The sequence below is a fragment of the Xyrauchen texanus genome, chromosome 29 (assembly GCF_025860055.1).
Source record: "Xyrauchen texanus isolate HMW12.3.18 chromosome 29, RBS_HiC_50CHRs, whole genome shotgun sequence".
Lineage (NCBI taxonomy): Eukaryota > Metazoa > Chordata > Actinopteri > Cypriniformes > Catostomidae > Xyrauchen > Xyrauchen texanus.
This window is the reverse complement of record NC_068304.1, coordinates 30,204,514-30,222,891: the sequence shown is the minus strand read 5'-3', so window position 1 is coordinate 30,222,891 and position 18,378 is coordinate 30,204,514. Positions and strand designations below refer to the sequence as shown.

The 18,378-nt window shown below is 39.3% G+C and overlaps 1 protein-coding gene across 3 annotated transcripts in view; it reads left to right on the top strand.

Annotated features, from left to right (window-relative positions):
• The first annotated feature begins 456 nt into the window (after nucleotides 1-456).
• insyn1 (inhibitory synaptic factor 1) overlaps nucleotides 457-18,378 on the top strand; it is an 82,898-nt gene continuing 64,976 nt past the window's right edge. Inside the window, exons 1-3 of one of the 3 annotated variants that reach the window (XM_052096728.1) lie at nucleotides 457-1,200; nucleotides 1,393-1,726; nucleotides 2,431-2,836. In XM_052096728.1, coding sequence (XP_051952688.1) covers nucleotides 2,693-2,836 — 144 coding nt within the window. In that variant the 5' untranslated portion in view covers nucleotides 457-1,200; nucleotides 1,393-1,726; nucleotides 2,431-2,692. Of the gene's footprint in view, nucleotides 1,201-1,392; nucleotides 1,727-1,965; nucleotides 2,837-18,378 lie in introns of all 3 variants that reach the window. The other 2 variants (XM_052096726.1, XM_052096727.1) reach the window with 2 other exon arrangements.

Here is an 18,378-nt window from a genome sequence, read left to right as displayed (position 1 = left end):
CCTTACTCCATGTGCCTTACTGTATCTGCAATTTTTGCTGCTGTTCCTTTTTTTATGATGGAGTGGCTGCATTATTTTTTGTGATAAACAACATTATGCCACAAATGCTGTCTGTTGAACATAACTTGTATTTTACCACGAATATTCCTTCAAGTGTGACTGAAGGGTCCAAATACTTTTTTTGGGTCCTCTGTAGATTCCAAGAGATTAGGGTTTTAGGGAACAATAACATGATAAGTGATGGCTATGAATAGAGAGAGAAAAAGAGAGTGATAAAGAGTAAGGAAGAAAGATACAATTACAGTGTGAAGCTCACTACTGTCTCTTTAAGCCCTCTGGTTCCTCCCCCTCCTCTTAGAGGCTGCAAGAGAGAGCCTTTTCCACTGTCAGCCAATGCCTGTCCATAAACTCCAGCCTCTTCCTCCCTCCATCTGGCAGTGTGTGCAGGAAAGAGACGAGAGGACGGAGAGAGTGTGGGTGTGCTTGCATCCACAGGGTTGCGAATCAGAGGCAGAGGCAGAGGCAGCATCCCTCCCTCAGACAGAGACTGTCGTCACAGACGACAGGAGGTGTCTCTTTCACAGCAGCATCACTGATGGAACTAGAGACAGCATCAGCAGCCGGTGTTCACCTCAGCAACAAGAGTATCCGAGGAGTTCCAGGATTTCTTTCCAGGATTGTAGAAGCTAATGCTGCTTTCTCATGCTGAGGGCTTTGGGAGGGGAACTGGGGCCAGTTTTTTTTATCCACTTCCTCCCTCGCTCATTCTCCTCTGCTTCACTTTCTCACTGAAGGACAACTCTGAATGAACCTCCTGCTCACTGTGGGGGAGTGAGGATGAACGGACAGTGAGTGAGAGACCAGGAAAGACATAAAAGAGTGGAATCAGTGGGTTTGAGCGAGTGGGAAAGGGAGAGAGAGAGAAGTGGGAGTGATTGGTAGGGAAATAGTATGTGTGAGTGTGTGACAGTGAGTTAGTGTCAGTGTGTTTTGGAAGATTGTGACTGATGTGGCATGGATGATCCGAGCTCAGCCTAGCCTGAAACTGTGTTGCTGTCAGCTCTTTTCTTCAGGGGGGAGGAAAGGCAGACCTGCACATGGTTTCTAATTCTGTGGTGAGAAAGACTGAGAAAAAGAGAGAAAGCACTCTGTGTTAGAAAGTGTTTTCTATTCCTACTGTGGCTGGTATGATCAAATCTGGTGAGTGTGGCCATTTATATTTCCTGCATGGTCTCTATTAGCCTTCTATAATTGATTTTGTGCTGTAAATTGAAGTCGAAAACAAGTTTGAAAGAGAATATGAAGTGTGTATTTTTGTGGAAAATACAAAAAAATAGGATGAGAGAAATTGCGATATAAACAGAGAAATTGCTCTCCCTCCTGTCTTCCCAGGTGTTGTGTCAGATTTTCTCACACCACTATTGGCAGAAGCGATTTGAATGGCCAAGTTCTCCTTTTTTATCCTCTTCTCTTCCTCCCTGGATCAAAAGACATAGAATTTACCTTCACTGGTCACTTTTGAAGAACACAGAGCTATTCTAAAAGGGAAGAGGTAACGAGACTCTGCCAATGTATTTCCAACCATATACTTGTACTTAAGAAATTGGAGAGAATTGTTTCGGAAATCAAGGATGTGCCATTCCATCTAATGCTCCGGAAGGGATTACATACAGTACTTCTTGTTGTGAGGAGCATTCGTCACTCCCTTCCTCATTGAGCACTTATAGTAAGTATAGTTGCTTTCCTTGGACAAATCTGACCTTAAATCTTACAGCATTAATTTGGCTGCCTTGGCATCCTAGTTTATTCTCACAAATAGATATATGCTAGTACAAACATACACATATACACACATATGGACACAAGATCTCATAAATTGGACACATCAAGCTGTTTGTACAAAAGGCTTTTTGGTAAAACTATTGGATGTTAACATCCTCTTTCTCTATTCTCCTCTTGATCCAGTTCAGAGAAAAGTAAAGTTGGAATATCTCACTATTTGGTGTCTACTATAAAACGAGATCTCCCAGATTAAAACCGATTCACTTCAGTGCTGGTCAATTAATTTCAGAAAGTAAGGCATTGTTTGAAGTTTCCATTCTCCACCTGGATAGGATTTTATGAGAGTTCAGAGTGGACCTTCTGGCAACATGAGGATATGTCCCTCTTATACATAGCACAATGCACAAATGAATACATATCTCTTCTCTGTGTACACATGGGAAATTCTACATCATAGACAACAGCATTCAGTCTGAAATTACCCCTGAGGACATTGTCCCACACATACACACTAAACACATGCTTCTTACACAGATGCAGTGAAATGAACCACCCCTCTACTTCATCGCGTACATTTTTTTTCTGTTTCTTGGAGTATGGCGTGTGTTTCTTGGATCTAACCGCCTAACCGTCCTTCAATGATTCCAGCATCTTCCATTTCAACCACGTCTCTCCCTGGAGCCCCGAGATGGATTCCTGCAGAACACAGCAAGAGGAGGCTTGACCCCAGACCCAGTGAGGTCTCACGGCTGCCCCAGCATTTTTAAGATGTTGAACCCTCCCTGCACGGCCCGAGCCCCAGATCGGATCAGTAGCACTGCGGCTCCCGGTGGCCCCAGACATGGAACGTGGCTCGGCTTGCCCCTGCCCTCAGCGCTCCACACTCCGGCCCGTGAGCAGCCTGTGAAGGATGTCCCAGAGCGGAGCTCCGGCCCGGGAACCCTCTGAGACCCCCAGTCAGAGAGAAAAGATCCGCAGCCACATGAAAATGGTGATCGTGCAGTTAGAAGGAATTCTCACAGAGCTGAAAGATGTGGCACATGAACTGCGGGAGGTAAGAACTTGTTTCATTGTGTCAACTGTGAATAGTTTAGGGAGCAACATGCCATTTTATTACACTGGTGATTTATATAGATAGATATTTTTAATTCTGTATAACATTTTTGTTATTTATTTTTTGACTCTTTGAAGAGAATCAATGGGGGATACATTAGGAATATTCAAGAATTAGGAATTGATTGAAAGTTTGAGCAAGTACCAGTGTGGTTTAGAGTGAATGTAGCTTTATTACACTAAGAAAACCCTCAGCCCAAAGTGACCTTTTATTTCAAAAGATATATTAACCAATTGAGTCTATGGCAACCAATAAAACAGTTTGAAGAAAGTTGTGCACACTCATTATAGAGAGTATGAACATCAATCTGACACATTATGGAATCTTCCACTTAAACCCTCTAACATCCTTATCAGCTCAAAATTAGACTTTTGTTCTGCTAACAAATTTTAACCCATTAAAAGAACATACATTCAGATTCATTGGCTCATCCCAAATTCAGATAATCCAATCATTAATTTTGGACCAAAATATACTTTTCCTATCTCGTCCCACAGCATTTTTTGTTTATTTTTTTACCCAAAATGGGGTTAATCAGGATGTAAGATTTTATGAGCAGGTTAAAGGACTACAGTACACAGGTTGAATAGAGTGAATGTAGTCTCATTATACCAAAAACCCTGAGCCCAAACTGAGCGATCTATTATTGAAAGAGGCATATTAACCATCAACCATTTCACTCTCTGAATAGCCTGACTTGCTTTTGATTGAGGAATGGTTACTGTAAAAGGGGCAGAAGGGTGTGGAAAGAGAAAAGAGAGAGCTTTTTATGCAGAGGAGAGATCACTTTTCCACTGACATGACATGATGTGTCGGGAATTCATTGAAATGCCAAATGATAGTATAAATGGGAACAGAGTGATTTCGCAGAGCAATAGAGGGTGGAAAATGGATAGAAATGGAGAACATAAGTGAAAGGCACAGAAAAGAATATATAAGTCAAAGAGGTATGCTAGGTAGGAGTTGAGCTTTGCAATGTAATAGTTATGTAAGCACCTTGTTATCAGTTGGATTCCTACTGTATTCTACAAACTGCCAAGGTTACAAGATGAAAAGATTCTGTTGCATGTGTGTGTGTGTATTCATCTCTGTGTGCTAAGGAGTGAGCTGACAGGAGAGAAAAAAGACAAATGTCACATTTCAGATGAATAGGTGTGTGTGTTAATGATAAAGGCAAGAACGAGAATTAGATATGAAACTGTTTGTTTTAGAATGTGAAAGTAGTGGTATAAAGATAATTTATGATGTACGTGATGGAGCAGTGTGTGCGATATATGTACAGTATGTCTATTCACGTTTGACTTTTGTATGAAAGTTCAGCTCCATTTTATTGGTGGACATGCTTTGTGTAAGGGAAGTGAGCTTACAGAGCTGGGAGTCAAGTTTTGCTTAATAAACATACTAGTAATAGCTTAGAATAGAAACAATTAGACAATACAAAGTGCCAGACATGATAGAAAAACAAAACATCCTATTTCAAGAACGTCCTTAATGAATATCTCTCTCTCCTGATGAACATTGAATAGGTCAGCCCATTCTGCCTAGCTCATAAGCTAAAATCTTCTAAAAAGACTAAACTTTTACAACCATCCCTTTACTATCCTCCAAGTTCCCCAGGCAGGAGCATCTGTTCCCCCAATCTACCCTAGTTCTCCAGCGCTCTTTCTGATTCAGTTCACCCCCTCCCTTCAGATTACCCCATCCAGCTTTGGTCTTCTCCCTGTTAACCTTTGACACCTCCAGAGTGTGTACTGTAGAGCTCCACCCTCAAATATTTTCCTCTCACTCGGCACCCAAACCTGATTGATGATGTGGGAATAATGCTTGCTCCGGCTATTTATAAACACCGAGACTAGTCGTGGCTCAGTAAACGGCGCTACGCCCACACTACATATGGATCCGGCTAAAAATAACAGCACATATCTAATAATTCTGAGATGAGGGTGCTGCATTCGATGTATCTACAAAGTAAACGTGGACCAAAGAGTGTGTTTAACAGGAAATTGGTGTTTGAGATTATGGGCCTTTTTGAGATATGTAAACTCTCATGTTCTGTTGAGATGGATTTACTTTTGTTTATGATTTGGGTAACCGAGAGCCCAGTTATATATATATATATATATATATATATATATATATATATATATATATATATATATATATATAATAATAATAATAAGAGTTTGGAAATTATCCTCATGTTTTTCCTTCAAATTATTTCAATAAGTTCACGTGACCTGATTAAAACCAAGAGGGCAGATATTATTGAGGCTGTTCTCTGTTTTACCACAAATATGCATGAATATATATTTTTTTTAAATTAGACTGATATCCATTCTATATCCATTGTAAAAAAGAAATAGCAACTAGCAAGTGTATACTGTATCTACCTTTTGAACCCCAGCCAACTTAACTTGTGACAATAATTTGCATTTATTCATGTTTTATATCTGGGGGTCTCTGAGACCCATAACATAAGAAATGTAACATTTGTCATAGAGGATGATTGAAGCAGGTTTAGTTCAGTTTTGAACAAGTTCTCATAAGATTAGGAAATATTATCATGTATCAACAAGATAATAAATTGTTAAAGGGATTTTTCACCCAAAAAGGAAAATTCTGTCATCATTTACTTACTGTCAAGTTGTTATAAAACTGTGTGACTTTATTTCTTCCATTGAACACAAAAGGTTAGGCAGAATATTAGGGGTTGTATTAGGGATTGTCACCTACGTCTCCTCCAGCTTTCATTGCATCTTGTTTCTATATCTTCTTTTGTGTTCTACTGATGAAAGAAAGTCATACAAGTTTGAAACAACATGAGGGTGAGTAAATGATGACATAATATTTATTTTGGGGCAGACTATATCTTTAAGTATATTTTGAAAGCTATTAAAATGGCCTTGATGTCTCAGAGGCTGTATTGAGGATCAACAGGAAAGGATGTGCAGATTGCAAATGTCACAAAAAATCTTTAATTCTTTTGGCCATATTTGATGATGGATTATGCTCAATGCAGAATGATACTTCAGGGATGCAGAATAATGAGGTCACATCACATGTAATGAGACTGCAGACTCAGTTTCAGAGTGTGTGCATACCCCCCATGTTCAAGCCAAATCTACACACTTCCCATCAGCAAGTAGCTAGAAACAGAAATTGTTTTGCTTTTTTGTGTCGTATGACAGTGTTAGATCAGGACAGCTACAGTTAAACCATTTCTACATGGAGAATTTATGCTCTTGGTCTTTGAGAATGTATGTCTGTGTGTAAGTGTATATGTGAGTGTGAAAATTTGTTTTTATTCCCTTTAACCCTATTTGACTTCAAAGTGCTGTAAGTTTATGCTGAGATAGAAAAGACTTACATAACTCTATCAGTAACTTACATAAAACGGCACAAACAGCACTGAATTAGTCATCAGTTCTGTCATTCTGCAGGATTTTAGCATCTCACATGAGCCTGAAATCTTTTCACATCTCCTCCCATCCACTCAAACTCACATTCAACCCTCAAGCTTTCACTGCTGCACTTTTTAATTAATGCTAACCGCCTCAGGCTCAGATCAGCCTTGCAAACAAACATTGAGGGAAATGCTGTCATTCTTTTTCCTTTAGTGTTCATGTACGAGACGTACGTACTGTACACTTAAAAAGAAATGGTTTAGTTTAAAAAAAGCAAAAAATGATGTCAACCCGTTCTGTTAAACTATTCTAACTTAGCATTAGCCACCACTCTCATCAAATTAAGCAAAATCTAAATCACTGTAAGAAACTAAACCAAATGGCTAAAATATTTAGTATATCAATTTAGTATAGTTTTACAGAATATATTTCTGGTATCCTCATAGGTACTGCGTTATAAACTTCACTTAAAGGTACATTTGTGGCATTTCTGGAACTCTACAACTACAACTTAACAAATGGGCATATTTTCAAAAATTATCCCGAACATTCACAGCAAAAAAAAAAGATTGTCTCTCCCAAAACGTATGCAATTGGTTGAGCCAATGTTGCTGTGTTGGACAGAGTGATGATTTTATAGAACCACAAAGCCACAGTGTTTACACTTTTCTGGGAAATCAACCTACGAATGGCTTGCTATCGCTCACCACTTAACCCCAGTTGGTCCAAGGGCACTCATTGCAATTGCCATACTGTAATATGATCTGGATAAAACATCTACAGTAGCATGACATGTTAAATGACTAGTAATATAATTGAGGCTATATATATAGCCTATATTTTGTGTAATGGGCATTATGTTGTCCATACTGTTGTTATAACACTGGGATGGAGACAAAAAATGGCCTTTGTTTAGTCATTAATGCCTATAATGTTTAAAGCAGAAACCACTCTCCCTAGAGTCAGCCAATAGTTGCACAGAATTTGATGATCAAAACATTTCATTAATGAGTCAATTCAGTGGTTCTGTCCTCAGCGAGTTGATACGTTTTTGAATTCTCTGTGGTGTGAACACAACATACAAACAACATCGATAACATAAACATTTTCATTACAGCAACACAATGCCTAATGCATTATAGGCCCACATGAAATGTCTATGGATTAATAAAAATACAAGAGCTTGAAAATTATGATTTCCAAATGTTGGGAAAATTACCCCCCAGTGAATGGTATTTCTCACTCTCCTCTTGGAGTTTTTCTGGAGAAATTACCCCCCAGCAGGTGGCGCCCTAGGCGAATGCCTAGTTCTCCTTTGCCTAGAAACGGCCCTGCACACACACACACACACACACACACACACACACACACACACACACACACACACACACATACACAAAATGGCTTTTGAATAAATAATTTCAAGGCAGCATTAAACTTAAATGGATGCATTTACAGTAAAAACAACTACAAAAAAAAAAAAAGAAAAAAAAGAGAATACACCATAATTGATGGTGTTAGAGTTAAAAACATTAGAAACATTTACTGTAATGAAATATTGCGCTATAAATAAGAAGCAGGGACCTCTGTGCAGGGACTCAAATCAGTGAGTCGTTTTTCTAATTGCCTCATTTTAATGAACCGCTCCGAACTACTTAAAAAAATATATAATTAAGTTAGTAGCTTTGCTACTTTTAGTTTGTTTTCCTGTAACATTGCACCATCCATTCTATGAATGTTGGAAAAGAGAGAGAGATAAAGTAGACAGAAACAGAAAGACACAATGCAGAGAGGAGACTGTGTCTCACAACATGTAATGAGAGGGACAAGTGTCATTTGGACAGGGTACTTATCTTTGCTACAGTGCAGTGTCTGCAGCCTGGTTAAGTGTCTCTGCCTGAGTGCAGTAATTTGAGAGATTGGTTTATCACACAGAAGCAGAGGGTGTGATGCAACAGCAAACGTGGCTTCCTGAAAGTTGTTTGTTTCAGACGAAATAGCTTGGTCTGTTTTAATTTTGCCACCAAAACTAAAAATGAGACAACTCATTAAGAGCCCTCCAACATGATAATCTGCACATATCCATCATATATCTGTTCCAAATAGATGAGACAGGCATGTTGGATCCTTTTAGAGATCTGTACAACTTTTAAGGCACAATCAAGCTGGAAGAGATATGAAATGCCTTTACTGAACCGACCCTAGCTGATCAAATAGCATCAGTCCCATTTGCAAAGGCAGTGCCTCGGGCTAATTCCTTTTCAATACCACATAAAGCATGTACAGTTGAAAAGTGGCCTTGGTTACAGTGTTACCAGTTAAAGTCAACATAAATTGACAATCACAACCCTTTTTTACTTCTGTGATTTAATGTATTTATAACATACTTTTTTTTTTTATGTTTGTCATTTGATGTTATCCATTAGGAAATGATTGGCTCGAAGATAGTGGGTGTTCCATATAAGAATCCAGAAAACGAACAATTGTATGTTACTTAATGTTTTATATATATTTATTAGTGATGCACCGAAATGAAAATTCTGGGCCGAAACCGATACCGAAAATTCAGGATGCACTTGGACGAAAACTGAAAATTTTAAAATAGTTTATTTTTAATTTTTATAATTGTATTAATATTATTATTTTTAATTAATTGCATTGATTTAATTCATATAAATTGAAAAACTACAAACCAATAAAATGATCACAATTTAATTGAAATTAACGCACCAAAATTGGACAGAAAATATATGAAAACAATATTAAATATATTATTCTTTTTTCAGTTCTTTAACATTCAAATTTAACAGATTTTTTTTTTATCATTTATCCAACTAAGGTAACGTTCTAGAAAACTCTAATGATATGCAAAACAGCAGTCAAGTAATGAACTTAGCAGCTCTAGTATAGCATCTTGGAAATTCAAAAAGTTTAAATATGCTACATATGCTATGCAAATTTTTATGAAAACAACAGGCAAAACAGAACGGCAGAGGGCCTCTATTCTGTTTATGTAAATGTATTTCCACTTTATTATAAAATTATTGTGCAAAACAACAGTGCAAAACTGCAGTAACAGAACTAAAAACCTACCTCAAACTGTAAACGACAGATGTAGCCTCAAGTGAAGAACAAAGATTTGCAGGGCTAAACCTATTTTAATGTAATTGTTATACACATAGCAAATTGGACTTCTTTCTATTTAAGTAAAAGTGGCAGGTTTCTCTTCAAGAACAAAAGTTGCTCAGCTTTCTTGCAGGAGAGACGGTTCCTCTACTCTTCAAGAACATGGGATGCTGCACTGAATAGTTTCTCTCTCACTCTGTGCTTGTTCTTGGGGCAGATAAATACCTGCGTGCAGTCTGCGATCTTTGTTCATGTACCAGTAGTCAAGAGGATTGTTGCGTTTGTGTGATATGTGCGTGAAACGATCGTCTGTGTTCCGCAATTGCTTTCGGGTCCTTGGATAACATAGAACGTGCGAGTAAGGGCAGCCGGTGGACTTTCTGGAGAACCCCTAGGGCAGGGGTTCCCAAACTTTTTTCTATGAGGGCCACATCATTTTTCCTTTCTATAATGGAGGGCCGTAGTCTAACAGAAAATGGCATGGGCCGGAGTGATTTATTGTGGAGATTTTATTATGATTTTAAATGGATTGACGGTATTATGCCTCCTAATGCTAGATTAATTTATTATTCATGCACCATACATATCAAGTGATATATAGCCTATTAAAAGAGTATTATTACTATCGTAATGACATTTTTTCATATTCATTGCTATTGAAATCAAATTATTTACTTACTCATGCGTATTAGGCTAATCAGTGTGAACTATGGGCTTGTTTCTGGCTGGTGAGAAGTCCAATGTCAGGTTCCATTCCTGTCACAGCCAGTCTCAAAGACTGATGCAAATGTTCATCAGCGAGTCTTGATCTCATCGGATTTTTCATCAGTTTCATGCGTGAAAAGGTTTGCTCACAGATATATGTGCTGCCAAAAAGTGTGGACATCTTCACTGCATTCCTTCTGATGTTTGGGTAGGTCTCATTAGGGAGGGCAGTATAGAATTAAATGAGACTGTTGGGCTTAAACGCGTCTTTCAGAACATCACAGTTCTGTAACTCAGCCAACTCAAACTGATAAGAAGGCAGGGCTTCGTCAATGTCAGCAGCAAAAGGGTTCTGAAAAAGGCGGATTTCTTTATCGTGGACATGTAGCTCACGGAATCGCACATCAAACTCCGCCTTCAGCATTTCCAGCGCTTCCACTGACTTTTCAGCTGGGAATGGGACCACTGGTTTCTCAGCTGAGAGGCTTTGGGTAACAGGGAGATGGGTGAAGTCTTGCTTTTGCACTTGTCCCACAAGCAGTGCTAGTTTCACCTCAAATGCTTTTATGTGGGAATACATGTCACATATTAGTTTACCCTTGCCTTGGAGCTGCACGTTGAGGCCATTCAACATTTCTGTCACATCTGTTAAAAAGGCGAGGTCCCATTTCCATTTTGTGTCGATCAGTTCTGGGACAGTTTTGCCCTTTGTCAGAAGAAAAACATTGATACGAGGTAGCAACTCGTTAAAACGCCTCAAAACTCTGCCCCAGCTTAACCATCGGACTTCTGTGTGGTAAAGCACATCTCCTTGAGAAGACAGCTCGGACAGAAAGACTTGGAACTGCCTGTGTTTAAGTCCGTTTGCTCTGATGAAGTTTATACATGACACCACCACTTTCATAATCGATTCCCACTTCAGAATTTTCAGCACAGTGCTTGCTAGTGAATTAGGCAGTGTACTTGTAAAGGAGGCATGAGACCTCTTTCCTCCATTTCTGTATTCATGCGTCCTATCAGTCCCCTTGACGCGCCAACCATACTAGGAGCTCTGTCAGTCGTGATGCTGGCCAGCTTAGACCAGTCTAGATCCAACTCTTCTATCGTTTGGCACACTTTACCAAAAATATCTCCCCTGTCGTAGTACCTTTGAGACTTTTTAGGGCTGCCAGCTCCTCGGACACTTCAAAGTTTGAGCTAACTCCGCGAAGAAAAATGAGCAGCTGTGCCGTGTCCTGCATGTCATTACTTTCATCCAGTGCTAATGCAAAAAAATCTAATTCTTTCACTTTTACCTTCAGCTGGGCATATACATTATACCCCATTTCTTCAATTCGTCAGGAGATTGTGGACAGACTCACCGCATTTAAGACGTCTTTCTTATCGGGGCACACCTCCTCCGCAACAGCATTCATACATTTTTTACGAACTCACCATCACTGAATGGCCTACCGCAGGTTGCAATCAGTTTAGCTACCTGAAAGCTAGCTCGAATGGATGACTGGTTCAACTGGGTTTGCCGCACAAACGTATTTTGCTGAGCAGATAGTCCACTTTTTAGCTTCGACACTTTGTCTGCTCTCATTTGGCCTTGTAAACTTGCATACTTGTCTCTGTGGCGGGTTTCATAGTGTCGGCGCAGATTGTATTCTTTGAACACGGAGACTGTTTCTTGACAGATGAGGCAAACAGCCATTTTTTGCATTGAACAAAAAAATAATCACTTGTCCACTTTTGGTTAAATACCCTGCATTCTGAATCAACTTTTCTCTTTCCCAACCGTTTGGCCATTTTGTTGTCACTTAAAATGTTCTTGCTGGATCGCGTGCACCCGCTCGATCACGATGGAACGTTAATCCGGGTGAATCTAACAAATAATTTGGCTACTTTAATAATTATAACTAAGGGAAATTTTATTTTGAAAGCCAATATGTATTATCAAATACAAATATGATATGATTAAAACATATTTAAAATTAAATTGTAAAAATATTTCTCTGCATGGCATTGTTCAGAGGGCCGGTACAAATGTGGGGGCGGGCCATTTTCGGCCGGCCCGCGGGCCGTAGTTTGGGGACCCCTGCCCTAGGGAGTTGGTGCATTGGTGCCCTACGCAGTAGGGACCGGCAGTAATGCTTTTATGTATCGGCCTTTGCTTGGTAGCACCATGATAATGGCTAGATCGATCGAGATTGAAACCTGAGCAATGAGAGGCGGGGAGACATATATTTTCGGCCTTTTTTCTCTTTCGGCCAAAACAAAAAAATTTAATTTTCGGCCGAAAATGTTCAGTGGCTGAAATTTCGATGCATCCCTAATATTTATATACTGAATTTTTTTTTTCTAGTTAGTTGTACTCTTTCATTAGCTAGATATTGCATTTTGTGAATGTGAAAATAAAAAATAATAATAATAAAGAAATAATTCTTAAGTAGTCAAAACGACAAAAAAATTGTAATAGAAAAGTCATGGAAATGTCATGGAAATAAATTGACCAGAATGTGTGGGAACCCTGAACATACACTGATGAACAGTGTTTACATTAGGAGAGTTAACAGTTTGATGTTGTGTCAACAAAAAGTCCTAGTAGAACAAGAGTTGCCACCCTGGTGTTCAGAAATGAAAAGCGGCATGTTTTCTTGTATTGTAGGGTAACCAAACGCCTGAAAACTGAGACATACAGCATTCTGTATCACATCCTGTCTGATCTGGCTAGATAGATAGAGACAGAGAAGGAGAGAGTGAAAGAAAGAGAGATGAGTGATGGTAGGAGAGATGGTAGAAAGTGATGGGGATAGAGCTTGCTGTGAGAGAGTGTCACACAACCACTCAGACACACACAGAGAGAGTGTGATAGGATCCAGGCAGGCAGCCTATCAGTTGGGTCGGAAGCCTCTCTCAGTGCCTAGCTGTGGGGATGAGCATGGGCGAATCGGCTCACGGCATGGAGAGACCCGCAGGGGTGGCTAAAACCCTGAATCAAAGGCTCCCACTCTCTCGCTGGGACTGTTTACACTGTCTCCCCCCTGCACAGCTTCCTCTGCACAGGGCCACTGACAAGACCGCATGGTCGCCACTGTGGTAAAGCTGCGGTATTATCTACTAGAGGCCCTAAGACTGGACAGATTATTTCATGAAGAACAGACATTGGTTTATTCAAAAACACATTTCCAAATCTTTGGAATCTCTATATCTTGCAGTGCTTGAATACCGGAAATATTGTTGGGGGTACTAAGAATATTTCAAGTGAAATAGACTATATTTTTGCATGCACAACAGGATTTTCACAAGTAGATTTTCCTGGATCATTGTTATTTCTAGAGCAGCATTCGTACCAACCAATTATTGTTCTGACCCTACCAATAAAATCTAATGGCAAGAATGTTGTTCCAGGGACATGTCCTACTTGTGCTTTTCCTGTTAAAGACCCCATAAAATAAAAATTGGAGTTTTGAGGATTTTAGTGCATGTCTGTTATCTTTAAGATCATCTAGTTGCTAGTGCACACCTACAAGATGAGCAAATTAAGTTTTAGCACATTTACAATTTACGGTCTTTTTCTTCCAGGAAAATGGACAAAAAATATTGATGACTCCTCCTGTGCTACAAATTATTATCTAATCAAATTCTCTCTGAGAAAGTTCTGTCCCTTTACACCACCTGCCAATGACTAGAAGTAACAAGTAGCAAATCATAGTTCACGGTTGTGACATAAACTAAAGATTATTAGCCTTTACTTCATGTTACTTCTTTTTTCAAAAGTAAATACATAAACACAGCAAAGATAGCTGGAGTCTTTAAGCATTTTTATATATTCCAACTTGCCTGCTAGACTACTGATACAAATAATGTTAGACTGACAAAATGAGAACTGTTTCATACCTTAGTCAGTGGTTGCCAACTCACAAACCCTGTAACCTGCTCTAAAAGAGATGGACCTTTTAGCACTCCCCTGTTCGATCACCAATGCATCAAGGCCAACATTGACTGCCCACTTTCATCCAAAACGGCCTCCTCCAGCCCTGTCCCCCAGCAGGCAGCAGGAGACTCAATTTGCTGGAGATTATGGGGAGACTTTGGTGAAGCCAGAGGCCTGTTAGCTCTCCCTCTCTCTCAGTGCAACACAGCTAAGCTTGGCAAAAAAAATCAGCCTCCTGCACTGGTAACCATCCAGCTTGAAGGGGTGCCCAGGCAGCCTAACCCTGCTCTGTCCGTCTTACTTTACCCTCTTTCACAGACCCATTTCCATTTTCTCTTGACCTCATTCCCTTTGCTCAAATGTATTTCTTATATTAATGAGTTTTACCTCAGAAACGAGTGCACGTCTTTTTTGGAATGTAGCACTCAATAATGTTAGCACCAACCTGTATGATGATGAAGCATACATACAGTAACTAAAATTATTTACTATAATTAGCAGCAAAGGGGTCAAAGTTTGGATGATTAGCGTTGTCCAGTTAGCCCCTGCTAGCAGATAACTACAACGTTGCAGGGGGGAAAAGGATCTTCCTGAAATTATGTCTATTCAAATGAAGCTTTGCTTTCTAACTGTAATATTTTTTTTACAATTATTGTTGTAGATGCTTTGGCAGTGACAAGTTCTTTTTAGAGGGGTCTTAAAAGCGTGAAATGGTCACTAGTACAGAGCTTGGGTTTATACACTGAATTAAATACAGGTATGTTGCCATCAGCCAATTAGCTTTGTCAGACATGCAGATAGTGTTATTCTGAGGTTGGCATACATGGGCCGACCAACTTGCTGGGAGATGAATGGGCATGCTAACGGATAGCTTCCTCTAGGTATTATAAACCTCCGGACAAGCGGACAACCCTGCTACCACACTGTTCGGGGTGGTATTGACGTCATGCTGGTAAAAGCCATGGACTAGCTCCATTTGTCTCACACCCACCCTCTGAAGTCCTCCATCTCTAGTGGCCATTAGAGGCTTCCTGGTTATTGAGTCAGATTATGTGAGAGGCAAAGATTTTTAAAATCTTCAGTTTGGTTTAAGTTATGCGCTGATGTAATATTTGAAACTTGTATGATATTCACCATGAAACTTGTTTTGAAATGATTTTACAAAGGTGTCAGGTGTTGGTTTATTCTCTACTTTGAGAAAATATGCTTGCAAGTAGGAATATTTGGAGCTTTTTTGCCTTATTAAACATAACCTAGAAGATACAGAATCTCTAAGTTTTGCGATGTATACTGTATATTCCATAGCACCGAGCCAAAATTTCTCCACTAGGGAGGAAAATATTGTTGCATTGTAAAGGTAGAGCGATAACACTTTGTCCCTCCAGCTGCCTACCTCCTCCTTGCTCTTGCACTTTTCACTCCTAGGCTCTCAATCCCATTCTTCTTTTCCTCATCATCATTTTTCTGTCTCTCTTTGGCTACCCCGGCTGATGATAGCATTAGAAAAAAGAAAAAAAGCTCTGATCATTTGCAGCAGTTGCTCTGATGGGCATGCATGGAATGGGTCTTGGCACATCTTTGTGCAGTGAATGAAACCACTGGGTTGAACTTAATGGGGTGAGAAATGGCAGACTAACTCTTTAGATGGGCTAATAGTTTTTCAAGCATGTTTAGCACAAAGAGAGGGACAAATGTTTTAATCAGCCTTAATTATAACTGGAACTTAATACATAATGTGATCCTAAGAGCAAACACGTTTTCACAATATAATCTCTGAACGTCCATCATGTGCGATGACTATGCTGTGCCTGTTATATATTTGTAGATAATGTCCTTGAAAATAGTACACTTTCTTAAGCACAGAAACACCCAGTGCTAAAAAGGATCTCAGGACAGGAATATTACAGTGTGACCCAGTTTGCAATGATCTCATAATGTAAGCACTGAGAGATTGAACTGTAATAGCCAGAGCTTAAGCAGCAGGGCAAAAAGCAGCCTTTAACCTTTAAAGCCTCTCAATCGGCTGTTTGAGTCTTTTATTACATCAATGTGAAAGGAAAGGTAGATGAGATTATTATGTACTATACATTGATGTTTGGACCAGTCTGTAGCCATTGGGGGTTGAATCATAAAAATAAATCAGCAGAGTATTTCCAATTTCTTAATAATGAAGGAGATCATTGAGACCATTATCAAATGCAACAAATAGATAACCGATCGGAAAAGAGTTTGGTCTATGTTAAAACATAAGGATCGATCATCGGCTTATGCAATAAACTAAAGCCGGTCACACATTGGACGAAAAGCACCAGGCACAGGTATCTCACACAGCATGTGTAGAGTTCTGGGAGCTGCCGACAGATGACAAGCAGTGGCAGTTGGCGTACATTCATATTAAACAGCCTTGTCTGAAAATTGAAAGTAGATTTGAAAGTTGGTCATTGGAACTGTGCTTTGTTTCAATTGGATTTGTTCTTTTATTTAGTTGGGCTTTGTTTGGGTATCATAACAAACACTGGCCTTTCATTTTCTTTTTTCATCAACTCTCACACTTCTCTGAGATGATGTCATTGATCTCAGAAGACCTTATTTGATTATTCTGCTAAAGGTAGCCTTTACCTGTTACAAATCGATGTAACCGTCACCTTGTGCAGACCGGCCAACTGAGTGGGCCAGCTGGCCCTATATGCTTGAATGCCACCCCTCCCCTGTCCTATCCCCTGTCACAGCTCTTTTTCCCATCACTGTCTCTGAATCACAGGTGTCAGCTTCGGGCAGACCGTGATGAAAGAGATGCTGACCAGAGCGAAGATTAATTATGCACCATTGTAGCCAGAGGTGGGAGTCAAAAATGTTGACAAACTATTAGACTTTCTACAGGAAAAAAGTACCAAAAGGTAGCATGGTACTACTATGTTTTTGGACATGTTACCTTGTTAATATCATGTTATGTGGACATGTACCATGTTAATATCAAGTACTTTGGAGTACCTTGTAAACGCCATGGGAAATGAAAAAGGTAATCAACTGATACAATGGTATATATCAAACTACTATAGGAATATTTCACCCAAAATGTAAAATTCTCTAATTTACTCACCCTTATACCATCTCATACATAACCCTTATGTCATCTTGAGGAAGTGTAGTCAAGCTTTAAATAATAATCATGACGGAGACTACATAGGTCAAGATTATAGTAAAAAAAAGTTACATTTTGGTCTGTTTCTTACCCAAAACTGATTGTTTCACTTCAGAACACATGCCACAAATCTCTTTAAAACCATCAAAATGGACCAGCCTAACCAGCATGGCCAGGCTTGGAGACCTGCTTATTTTTAGGAAGGCACTAATTAAAAAATCTTGATTTTTAGGCATACTGTGTTTTAAATTGACTTTAGCAAGCCATGACAATTTGCTATTATTTTCTGCCAAAAATATTGCGATATAGTTCAGAGTCATCTACACTTGTGTAGATTTGTATTTTTTTATTTTTATAAAAAATTGGGTTTTAATAGTTTTAAACCAACATTGCAATTCAGCTACAGTGGGTTTCTGAGGGTTAAGCTTTTTCAGGGTTACCATCTAATGCCATTACTGTATCATGGTATCATAACATGTATCATAGCAGTTGACTTTTGTTTCATACTCTCGAGCTGACCTTAAACTGTATTTTTATTTTCTCTGCATGCACAGAGCAATACTCAATCTTATAAAATATTGAACATGTAATGTTAGTTGAAAATATGTCAACAGTAAATATTTCTAAATACCACCAACTGTTCTCCGAGCAGGGATGACATCTGTGAGCTTAGCTCACTGCATATATGCGTACTGTAGATGCGTTACTCGCAACACTCTGCCAGCGTCAACTTCCAGTGATGTGGCAGGAGTTTTCACGATTCCTTATGGATCAACAGCTGATGTTAGCAACACATCGTTCCCTGGATACTTTACGGTTTGGGGAATGACGTGAGGAAACAGCTTTCTATCTTCAATTCAACTCTGACTCACCATGTATGCATAAGTCATTGGTGGCCACTCTCAGTAACAGCATGTTCATTTAGTGAGAATGAGACACATTCATTTCTGCACTTGACTGTGAAACATCCTGTGAGGCTGATAATTTGTTGAAAATGAACATGATGGAAAAAAATTACACTGTTAACTTAACATCTAGCACACCATCAGAATAGCAAAAGTACTGGTAGTTGATCTTAAAATAATAATAATACCACTATTTGTATGGGGGTGGCTGTAGCTCAGGTGGTAGAGTGGGTTGGCCACTAATCGTAGGGTTAGCGGTTCGATTCCTAGCCCATATGACT